General features: G+C 35.0%; 1 protein-coding gene and 1 non-coding gene across 6 annotated transcripts in view; both read right to left on the reverse strand.

The window, feature by feature from the left end:
• Positions 1-12,130, reverse strand: part of ATF7IP (activating transcription factor 7 interacting protein) — a 121,025-nt gene that overhangs the window by 61,413 nt on the left and 47,482 nt on the right. For 4 of the 5 annotated variants that reach the window (XM_058743601.1, XM_058743599.1, XM_058743602.1 and 1 more), the window contains exons 2-3: positions 6,398-7,938; positions 730-813 (exon numbers count right to left, since the gene is read on the reverse strand). In XM_058743601.1, the coding sequence (XP_058599584.1) occupies positions 730-813; positions 6,398-7,931 (1,618 nt within the window). In that variant the 5' untranslated portion in view covers positions 7,932-7,938. The remainder of the gene's footprint in view (positions 1-729; positions 814-6,397; positions 7,939-12,130) is intronic. The other variant, XM_058743600.1, reaches the window with a different exon arrangement.
• On the reverse strand, positions 2,260-2,332 carry TRNAK-UUU (transfer RNA lysine (anticodon UUU)). Its single transcript has one exon. It is a non-coding gene; the product is annotated as a tRNA-Lys (tRNA).

Consider the following 12,130-nt stretch of genomic DNA (forward strand, 5'->3'; position numbering starts at 1 on the left):
TATATTTCATATATTGGTAACATTCATGAGATCATAAGCAAATTTTATTACCTGGTTTCTTTTTCAATATATAAAAAGTAAAAATACTAAAATCTCCACTTATTAAATGGAAATGTCCTTATGTAACCATAACTATCCCTCTTCACTTTTCTCTATATCCATATAACTATGTGCCTACTCTTAAAATCCAATTCTCTTCTATAACTTCTCTTGTAATCATAACTTATATGTCATACATGGAAACCAGAACGACAGGGAAAGATATAGAACCTAGGTATCCTGACTTCTAACCCCATGATAATCTTATAAACCTAATGACACCCCATTCCATCAATTCCCCATCTCATGAAGCTTAAGTACCTTAAGGAGACTAAGATACATAATTTCATTTGTTTATATCACTCCTGAGAAAATTATTAGTCCCATACTCTAAATATAAACCTTACACAATTTATCTCAAGACATTCAGATAGTACTTTACTAAATATTAAGCTTAAATCTTTCTTATGGAACAATGAAAAGTATAAAAAAAACACTGAAGTATATGAAATAATACTTTCAAAAATCCTTGGGTTAGCTCTCAAGAAAATGATTGAACTGTGTTTCACTTAAACTAAAAACATTTTTTAAGTCATCTCATGGAAATTAAAGTATATTTCAGAGCCTTAAAAGAAGAAACATTGAATTACTATTTTTTTTAAACAGGTCAAGTTTTTTGTACATGCTTACTTTTCTCAGAAGGTCTTTCATCTTCATTTATTACTTTCTCTTCTTCCTCAGGTTTGCTGTCCTTTTCGTCAGTTTCTACTTCTGCTGTAACAAAAATAAAAAAGGAAATCTTACTTACATTGGCATTCATAGCAGCTCATTGTAATTTACACTTTGGTATTAACTACCCTGTCAATAAACTTTTATAAAATCAGTCTTGGGGTGCCTGGGTGGCTCAGTCGGTTGAACGTCCGACTTTGGCTCGGGTTATGATCTCATAGTTTATGGGTTCGAGCCCTGCATCAGGCATCAGGCTCTGTGCTCACCGCTTGCTTAGAGCCTGGAGCCTGCTTTGGATTCTGTGTCTCCTTCTCTCTCTGCCCCTCCCCCTCGCATGCTTTGTCTCACTCTGTTTCTCAAAAATAAATAAATGTAAAAAAAAAATTGTTTTTTAATAAAATAAAATTGGTCTCAAAATGTGACATTTTAGGAATAAAAAGAGAGCACAGAATGCCCAAGTCCACTTTTAAAAGCTCTTAATGTGGAAGAAAATTCACACTATAGATTTTAAAACAAAGAATTGGCTTAGTAATTTACTGTCAACGGTAGGTTAATAAAATGCGAAAACTATTATAAAGCATTTAGACTCCATTACATTCAATTATTAAAACTAAAGTACTGTAGTAGTTGTGACAATTACAAAAAAAAATTACAAAGTACCGGCAAATTCAAAACACCTAAAATTTTAATGAGACAAATTAAATCATTAAGTTATTTTAATGGATATGAGATAGTTTATAAAATGGAAATGGAAAAACTACCCTAAAGATAAAGAAAGCTTAATTTAATTGATGCCAGTGCCAACAACTGAGTTAAGTGCATGACATACATTACTTCATATCCTTAGTATAATCCTATACATTATTTCTGCCATCATATAGATGAGAAAAGTCCAATGTACAAAAAGGTAAATTTTCATAAGGCATATAATAAAATATAACTAAAGAATACTACCAAAAAATACTGCTAAAAATGTCTATACAATTGCATTATTAACACAAATAAAATCCCAGAGGTACCAGAAGGGTCTTTAGTAAATCAATCTATATCTCCTCAATTAACATAAACATCAAATTGGGGAGAAGAACAATTCACTAACATGTTTGGGTATCTATTTTTCCTCCTTACATCACTGCAACTGGCTCCCCAGTGGTTTCAATAATGCATGGTGTTTCCTCATATTCTGCAACCAAAATTAAATAAGTAATCACAAGAAATATAGCATTATATAAAGATTTTGATAAGGCATTTCTTCTCCAAACAGCAAAGTTTAAATCCCAACAACCTGATGGTAGAAGTCAAGGCTAAAATGACTGAAAAGACCTTTTAGGTGAAAACAGGATCATTGATGAACCTATTAATAAGACCCTTAAGAATATTTTTTTCACGCTAAGGTAAAACAATAAAGCTGTAAACCATGACTATAGTCAAAACAAAACAGTTAACAGAGCACATAAAGATTATTAAGACTATTTTTTTAAGTAAGCTCCATGCCCAACATGGGGCTTGAACTCATGACCCTGAGATCAAAAATCACATGCTCTACCCACTGAGCCAGCCAGGTGCCCCTACTAAACCAATTTATAAACTTTAAAATAAATTTAAAAAAATAAAAAGCATTAGAAAATTAACTCTCCATTTACTATGCTCATTGGAAATATCTTAAGATCCTATCCTTCAACTCCAGTTTCAATGAAATGAAAATTTGTTTTGCTCCCTAATCACAAACTCATTACAAAGCATTATTTTTCTATATATAGTTTTCCAAATCCTCCTGATTTTAATACTGAGGGTGGTGATTCTTGAATTTCTTAGTACCCAGTTTCCAGAGACACAGAGTAGCTGGACTGCTTGAGATGAAAGTTTATAGAGTCTTTATTTTCCAAATTATGATACCACTCAAAAAACAAATTTCACTTTTATCAATAATGCCACATTTTGCTGATATGCTTTGTGAAGTTGAGAATCTTTATGTTTATTGGCTATTTGTATTTCCTTTTCTATAAATTGCCTGTTCATCAATGTCACTTCGCTAATAACAATTAGGAAGGGATGCTGGAAGATGAAAATCAAAATTCAACTGAAGAGTAATTAGGAAAAGGAAAATATAGTGTTAGCCTATTACTGTAACTTGAAGAACGGCTCTGAAAGAGAGGAAAAAGATGGAACAGGAGCTAGAGAAAAAAGAGTCCATAACGTAAGAGTGAATGGAAGACAAACTATTATGTGTATCTCCTCTACTGCTGCCTGAACTTTTCCAGAGAGAAATTTTTATTTTCCTAGCCTTCTTAATAAACAGATTATGATTTTAGTCATCTGGTAAACATCAGTTATCATACAGTACTATGCAACAATATGACAGTGTCTTCAGGCCTACTCAGTGTATCTGCAATACTTTTTAGGTCTTTCTTTTACTATTGTAAAATTAAAATGGTTTTCTATTTGCTTTCTGGTATCTTTCATTATTTTTTGTTGCTGCTCATAGCCATCATAACTGCTATATTTAAGACAGATTTGCTAAAGTGCCTGAAATGACAGAGGTTTATATTTTCCTGTTAGTACAGCAAATAAACATTAGTAGCTAGAGGGAAGAGCCAGAGTTCAGTACTTCAATTTATAACTCTGTTCTGAAAACATTAAAAATTAGTCAAGAATTGAAAAATGAAAGTAATACCTCAGAAGGTACAAAGCAACAAAAATGACATGTGCTACAGTCCCTCCTCATTTGCAGGGGCTATGTTCCAAGACCCCCAGTGAGGGTCTGAAACCATGGATAGAACTGAACCCTATACATTTTTTTCCTATACATACCCACCTATGATAAAATTTAATTTATAAATCAGGTACAGGAGATTAACAACAATAACTAAAAATAATTATAATAGCATACACTATTATATATATAACGTATATAATTATATATTGTATATAACTATATATATATGTGTATATATATATATATATATATATATATAAAATGGTCTCTCTCAAAATATCCTATTGTTGTGTACACAGTTCTTGTGATGATGTGAAATGATAAAATACCCATGTGATGAGAGGAAGTGAGGTGAAATATATATATATATAATTTTATATATATAATACATAGCATGCTATATATTATATATAATTTTATATATATAATATATAGTATGCTATGTATTATATATATAATAGTAATAAATTATATAAATATGGTCTCTCTTGAAATATCTTATTGTTCTGCACACAGTTCTTGTGATGATGTGAAATGATAAAATACCTATGTGATGAGATGAAGTGAGGTGAATGACATAGGCATTACCATCTAGATTTGGACTACCCCTGACCCAGAAAGTCAATACTAAAGACAGTAAGTCAGAAGAATCATCTGCTGCCAGACCATGGTTGACTGTGGGTAACTAAAACCGCAAAAACTGAAACCATGCAAAATGAAACCATTGATAAAAGGGGACTACTGTAACTACCGTAACAGATTTCACTACCATGTAAAGAGAACAGAGCACAGTTTTAAGACCAATGAAGAAAATATACTTCAACGTACTATACACAAAATTTCCTTGGGGGATTGGGGAAGGGAAGACAGGAAATAAAAGTTTACTTATCAGCTAAGAAATTAAATCTATCACTACACTTACTCTGCTAATAGCATAAAATCAGATAAAAGTCTAAAAGTAAATAACCACATGGATGGCTTAATAGTCATGTCCTGGCATTTAACAGTATTGAGTGGGAAGGATGGTTCCCAATATCAAGTCGTGACATAAAGGTAAAATGTATAAACTCATGAAATAATAATATGCAATTTGCTATGACTTTCTTATATAGTCTACCAAAAGGTGGTTTAAGGACTTGCCCTAATACCACTCTCTCTATAAACAGTTCTTACTGAATGAATGAGTTAAGGTCACCCTAAACATGGTTACTTATCTTTCCAAAATGTAAACCTCATCATATCATTCTCCTCTGCTTGAAATCATTCGATGGCTCCGCAGTACTGTTAGAATGTGTTAGCATTGTAACCAAGGTCTTCCATAATACACTTCTCTTATATTACCAATTATTCATTCACTCCACAAATATTCACTGAGCACTGACCCGAGCATTATTTTGACCTGATGACGGTGGCTCAGAGCAAGGGGGACAGTAGTGGATGATAAGAGACTGGATTCTACATCTATTCTGAAGGTAGAGGCAATAGGATTTCCTGATGGACTGATGGTATATGGAATACAGAGAAAAACAAGAATGGCTCCAAGATTTTTGGCCTGAGCAAGTAGGATGGACATGCAATTAAGAGGGATTATCTTCACTAAAACCCTATATTATGCAGACAATGAAAGGAAAGTGCTTTCCTGAATACATTTATGTTTTTATAAAGTTACCCTTCTATAAACTCCCAGAATACCAATTTAACGTTATTAACTGTATTCACAGCCTTTATTTAATGTCCTGTGATTGAATTCTTGTCTGCATCCTAAAGGCAAGTACTAAATTTTATCTTTAAATCCCCAGAACCAAGAAGAGCTTGGCCTGTCTCTCTAGACAGCTTTAATAAATGAATAAATACTCTTTGGAAATGAAGTCATCTTTTAATAACAAAAAAATCTCTACCTCCAAAAATTGGTATGATCTATTGGGGAAAAAAACATCCCCTAAGTCTCCTAGGCCTCTTTTTCTTCTTTTGAACAAACTAGAAACCAAATGCTGTGTTTAATGCTACAAGGTCACTCCTCTCACAGAGTTCTAAGGCAAAGAGAAGGACATAAAGGTATTCATGCCACTATGAAAAGAACTGAGAAGTTTCAAACGGAAGTGATATTTGAGTTTGACCATGAAAGCAAAAATAGGATTTTTCTCATTCTTTCCTTTTTCTCTAGGAATAATAAAAAAGATGGAAAGATAGTCTTTTGAACAAATTATGGAGCTTATATACTTTCATATAAGGGGTTTGGAATTAACCTAAAAGTAACAGGGACCCAATGAAAGAGAAGAACAAAATCAAATAAAAGACTTAAGTTACAGAGAGATCATTCAGAAGATGCAGAGGAAGAGGGTAAGTTGGTAGAATCAAGAGGGCTCAGAAAGCAAACAGATGAAGCCTTTATTAAATAGATTATCAGGCTTCAAGTTTCTGGATTTTAGCAATGGTGGTGTTGTTTTTCAGACAAAGAATACTAAAAATGGGAAAATCAATTGTAAAAGGTGATTTGTTATACTCGAAGCAAACAAATTAATCCACTCTAAGTTACTTGGTTGCTAAGTGATAGGAAAACCAATTGTTAGGACTTTGATCAATTATGTACTGACTTAAAACTGTTATCTCACAGTATTATATTGGTCCATCTCATCTCTTTATTCCTAGACAATAGGCCCCTTAAGGGCAAGAGCCATATTTTCCCATTATTTTACCTCCCTTCTTGTCACTTCACATAATATTGCTCTCAGAGTAGATACTTTGTAAATCTAAATTCTGTTAAGAATCTATGAAGTTAAGAGATCATTCCAGTCACCATCGTTCTCAACTTTCTCAGCAACTAAAAAAAATTTTTAACTTTGTAAAACTGCTTTATTAAGCAGTTTATCAAACCTAATCAAAATCTTTATAAAACTTAAGTAATATGCTAACCTGGAGAGCATGTTTCATTTTGTGGTACAACTTCAGTCTCCTCTTTTTCACCAGAAATATCCTCCTCATCAGAAAGGACCAAAAAGGCTTCTTTTGGCAAACTCTCACTACTTTCTTGTTTGGATGGTGAACCAAAAGAACCTTCCATCTTCTCTTCCAAATCTGGATTTGTCTCATCAATTGGAAGAAGAGAAGTTTTAGAAAAGCAAGTAAGTTCATCTTCGGCAGGTGCAAGCTTTTCCAAAATAGGAATGATTTCATCTGTCTCCATAGAATCTGTGTTTTCCAAGATAATCTCATTTTTCTCATCTTTTGTAACATTTTCACTAATGGTTTCTGAAAGGTCTGCAGAATTTTCATTTTCATTCTTTTCACTTTGGTCAATTTCCATACTGCTAGATATAGCCTCCTCTCCAAGAGCAGGTTCTGTGACAGTATCTTCCTTTACCTTCTTTTCATTTTCAGGAGGTAGATCTGAACAAATAACTGTATCATCTGTTTCTAGAGTTTCTTCATCGCCATCAACATTACTATCAGCCTTATTTTTCTCGTCAAATGAGAAAATTTGGTCTAACTTTTCATCATCACTATTTTTCTCAAGAAAATCACCACCTTTATTGCTACTAGGCTCTGTAATGTCAGTTTCAGGAACAGATTCACAAACTGGTACAGAACTTGGTTCAAAGGTAGGATCAAAGGCTGATTCAGAAGTCAGTTCATCAGAAGTGGGTTCGTCAGAGGGCAGATCACCAGAAGCTGGATCACCAGAGGCTGGATCACCAGAAGCCGGATCACTAGAGGCTGGATCATCAGAGGCCAGGGCTTCGGAGGACAGATTACCAGAGGCTGAATCATCAGAGGCCGGATCACTAGACACTGGCTCAGCAGAGACTGATTCACCAGGGACTGATTCACCAGAGACCAAGTCACCAGAGAATGGTTCACTGGAGACTGTTTCACCAGAGACTATTCCACCAGAGGTGGGATCGCCAGAGGTGAGATCACCAGAGGTGGGTTCACCAGAAGTGGGATCATCAGAGGCAGGATCACCAGAGGTTAGTACTTCAGAGGCCAGATCTTCAGGGGCTGAATCTCCAGCAGCTGGATCTCCCATAGCCAGATCACCAGAGGCTGGCTCACCAGAAGATGGTTCAGCAGTCAGTTTACAGACTAGTTCAGGAGCTATATTATTAGGAGACAAAGGTTCATGCTTTAAGTCATCATCCTGCTTATTTTTTACATTAACATTTAAGGTACAGGAGGTTTCTTTCCATTCTGATTTGCTTTTTTCAGGGTCAAAACAAAGCTCTTCAATGCCATTCACCTCCTCCTTGTCAATAATATAATCCATATTTTCCAAAGGTGAAGTTGGGTCCAAATCTCCATTTTCATGGTTGCCATTTAATAGCTTGACATCAGCTTTCAACAGTTCCTCTTTGACCTTGTACACTGCTTCAAGCTGCTGACGATCACTCACTCTCATTGTTTTTCGAGCCTTGAAGACTTTTTTCTGAGGTTCTTCTATACTATCCATTTTGAATCTTTAAAAAGAGAAAGAAAGAGAGTTTAATAATGAAAACAGAAGCCACCTAATCATAAGACAAATTGCAAATTGATCTTATAAGCAAGCACACTTTCATGTAATTTTGAAATAATGATATACAAAGCATAATAATCCCTGCTGTGTTAATTTTCGTATTAATTGGATTTATGTAATATAAAACTGATGACAGGTACAGTCCATAGAAGATCAATTATTAAGAAGCATTAGGAAAAAAAATGACTTGCTTTTTTGGGGGGACAGCAAAAGAGTAGGTCTTTGGAGCCACCCCTGGAGCTGGAACTGTCATGTTCCCTCCTCTTGCACTTTCCATTGTGCAAACAATAACGACCATTCATACCATTAAAAAAAAAAAAAAAAGTAAAAGAAAAAAGTGACTAGTTTCTAGTTTTAATTCTTAGTAAGCTAATGGATTCAGAGTCTGGAGGAGATACATTGGCATAAAAAAAGTAAATGCAGTAAAAAAGTAGATAGAAAAAGAAAAGTATAAGAGAATGAAAGCAGAGGAATGGGAAAGAGGTACAAAGATAAGGAAAAAGAGAAGAGAACTAAGGAACACAGGAGGAAAGATTACATTTGCAACCAGGCATATCTAGATTAACAGTACTATAAACATATTTACAAGAGATTATCATCAAAAATTTGCTAAGACAACTCACACAATAGGAAATATTTATAAATCATATATTTGCAAACATGTATCTAAGAGACTTGCATCTAAAAAATACTAAATACTATTACAACTGAATAACAACAAAAGTAACCCAACTTAAAAATGGACAAAGGAACTGAATAAACATTTCTCTAAAAGACATATAAATTGATGAGGCGCCTGGGTAGCTTGGTGGGTTAAGCGTCAGAATGCGCCTCAGGTCATGATCTCGCGGTCCGTGGGTTCGAGCCCCGCATCGGGCTCTGTGCTGACAGCTCGGAGCCTGGAGCCTGCTTCAGATTCTGCGTCTCCCTCTCTCTCTCTGCCCCACCCCCACTCACTCTCTGTCTCTCAAAAAATAAACTAAATAAACATTAAAAATTAAAAAATCAATTAATTAATTAATTAATTAAAGACCTACAAATTGCCAATAGACGAACTGCCGATAAGCACTAAAAATGAAAAGATGCTCAATGTTATTAGTCATCAGAGAAATGTAAATCAAACTTCAATGACATAACACTTCACACATAGCAGGATGGCTATGATCAAAGAGAATAACAAGTATAGGTAAGAAGCAAACAAACTGAAACCCTCACACAATGCTGGTGGGATTATAAAATGGTATAGCTGCTTTGGAAAACAGTCTGGCAGTTCCACATCATGTTAAACATTAATTGTTAATTTTCTATCTTTCCTCTTTTGTAATACACATAAAGCTATAAATTTCCCTTTTAACGTTGCTTTAGCTGCATCTCATATTTTGATGTGTCATATTTTCATTGTTGCTCTGTTAAAATATTCTCTAATTTCCACTGTGACTTATTCTTTCACATGTGAGTTTCTCTAAAAGTAGCTAGAAGTTTCTTTAAAAAGTAATATGACTACGTGAAACGCCTTAAAAAAATACGAAGTTGGTCTCATACTAAAAAAAACATCAAGCAATGCAGATTGAGTCATGAAGCATTATGGCTTTATTCAGGCCCAACCAAGGTGTCCATTTGATAAAAAATTAGAACCCTAAGCCCCAATACCTCAGAATGTGACCTTATTTAGATACTTTTTGCAGAGGTAATCAAGTTAAGATAAGGTCATTAGGTGGGCCCTAATGATTGGTATCCTTTTAAAAAGGGGAAATTTTCGATACAGATACACACACAGAGAGCCATGTAAAAATTGGAGTTAAGCTGTCACAAATCACAGGTAGGAGAAAGGTCTGGAATAGATCCTTCTTTAATTCCTAGTTCCTGCAAGGTCCTGGATCACCTTGATTTCAGACTTCTAGCCTCAGAACTATGAGACTATAAATTCCCTATTTAACAAAAGGGGGAAAAAAGAAACTTCAAGGAATGTGATTCACTGCAAAAACAGAATAGAGAGTGAAAATAAACACCAGATCATCAACAGACACAGACCATTCATTTGACAAAATTCAACACTGACTCAAAATTAAAATTCTCAGTGGCTCAGTTGGTTGAGCGTCCGACTTCAGCTCAGGTCACAATCTCGCGGTCCGTGAGTTCGAGCCCCGCGTCGGGCTCTGGGCTGATAGCTCAGAGCCTGGAGCCTGCTTCCGATTCTGTGTCTCCCTCTCTCTCTGCCCCTCCCCCGTTCATGATCTGTCTCTCTCTGTCTCAAAAATAAATAAATGTTAAAAAAATTTTTTTTTAAATAAAAAAAATTAAAATTCTCAAAAAACTTAGAAGAAAACAAATATAATAAAAGTTATCTACAAAAAAAAAACCCTACAGATATCATACGTAACAGTGAAATAAGATCAGAACCAAAACAAGGATGTTCTCTAATACCATTTGTATGTTAACATCTAACCAGTGCAGTAAGGCAAGCAAGAAAGAGTGCAAGGACTCGGTCCTGGAGAAAACAATGTAACCGGTTTCTAAGGGAATAAAACAGAAGTCTTTTAAGGACTAAGATATACAGGAAGCAAGAATATTGCTTTCATATTGTATATTCATTTATCATCACCATTACCTGTAGGAATGATGGTAAGATACACTTGCTTTAGCTGGAGAGGGAGAAAAAAGCAGCCTCTGACATCTGGGAACTTATCTGACACTTACAACTAGATCTCATTATTATAAATTGACTTGATGCTTACAGCTAAGCCATGTTGTTCTCCTTCTGGACATAAAATCACCCAAATTAGACAAGGTCACTGTGCAACCCATGAAATATCAAACCTCTCCCTCTAAATGAATGATGCCTAATTTTTTTTTAATTACATCTTTATCCTAACTGTAGTCTGTCCTCCCTACAGAGATTTATTGAGATAACCAAGCATAGAATTGCCCCCACTTTTTTTTTTTAACTTTTTTTTAATGTTTATTTATTTTTGAGAGAGAGGGAGAGACAGAGAGCATGAGCAGGGGAGGGTCAGAGAGTGGGAGACACAGAATCCAAAGCAGGCTCCAGGCTCTGAGCTGTCAGCACACAGCCGGGAGCGGGGCTTGAACCCTCAGACTGCAAGATCATGACTTGAACCGAAGTCAGACGCTTAACTGATTGAGCCACTCAGGCGCCCTAAATTGCCTCCACTTTTTGACAGCACCCAATCCAGAGTAAGGCTCTATTTCCTCAAACTCACCCCCAAATAACCCAATCTCTACTACACTAAACCCAAATCCTATACTAGGGTTTTTGATGTGCCTCACAGTTTCCCCAAGGATAAGCATTCTCCCTCACTGCAACAAGTAATAAATCCAACTTGTTCAATTACAGGTCTGATTCTGGTGTTCTATAGTTCTGGCTAAAAGGCATAAAACAATGGCCTAGCCTATCTGCCAGAGGTCAATACAGCTTGAAAACCTACCACTTTTATTACAGTACTTCTAGATTGTGGTACGTTCTGCATTCATTTGTTCACTTTAAGCCAATTACTTATAATGTATTTCCTAGTCTTCCTAGACTTTTAATTATGGAACTCAGTAAAACTATTCAGAAAAATTACCTTTCAATTGAACAGAAGATTTACTGCAAAATTATCATAGGCACTATTTTAAGGGTTATTCATTACAGTCTAACATTAAAACTTCAAGTTTTCTCCCCACCCACTATACATTCCGAACTCATACTAACTGGAAATTTTTCTGCAAAGAAGATACAATGCAAATTTTGTAATCACTTTTTCTTGCTGACTTCAAAGACAGAAAATAATTAAATTTATAACCTAAGGAGTATGGTTACTTTTTACATATTTTTAGACCTGAGCTGCAATTCTTTTGGACTCTGACCTCATAATATCCACATTTGTCAGCTGTTACATGGATACCTGACAGTTATTGTGAGTTGCATTAAAAGCAAGCATTCCTCTAAAAAAGTGTGTATTTTCATAATTTTCAGTAACCCCACTAAGAACATGAATTCTGCAGACAGAAAACACGGATTTGAATTCCAGCTCTCCCATGTGTTTACTATGTGACACAGGGCAAGTTTCCTAACATTAGTTTCAGCAATCTTAAAAAGGACGTATCATTATCAGTACCTGCCACAGAGGTTGTAG

Source organism: Neofelis nebulosa, chromosome 8 (genome assembly GCF_028018385.1).
Source record: "Neofelis nebulosa isolate mNeoNeb1 chromosome 8, mNeoNeb1.pri, whole genome shotgun sequence".
Lineage (NCBI taxonomy): Eukaryota > Metazoa > Chordata > Mammalia > Carnivora > Felidae > Neofelis > Neofelis nebulosa.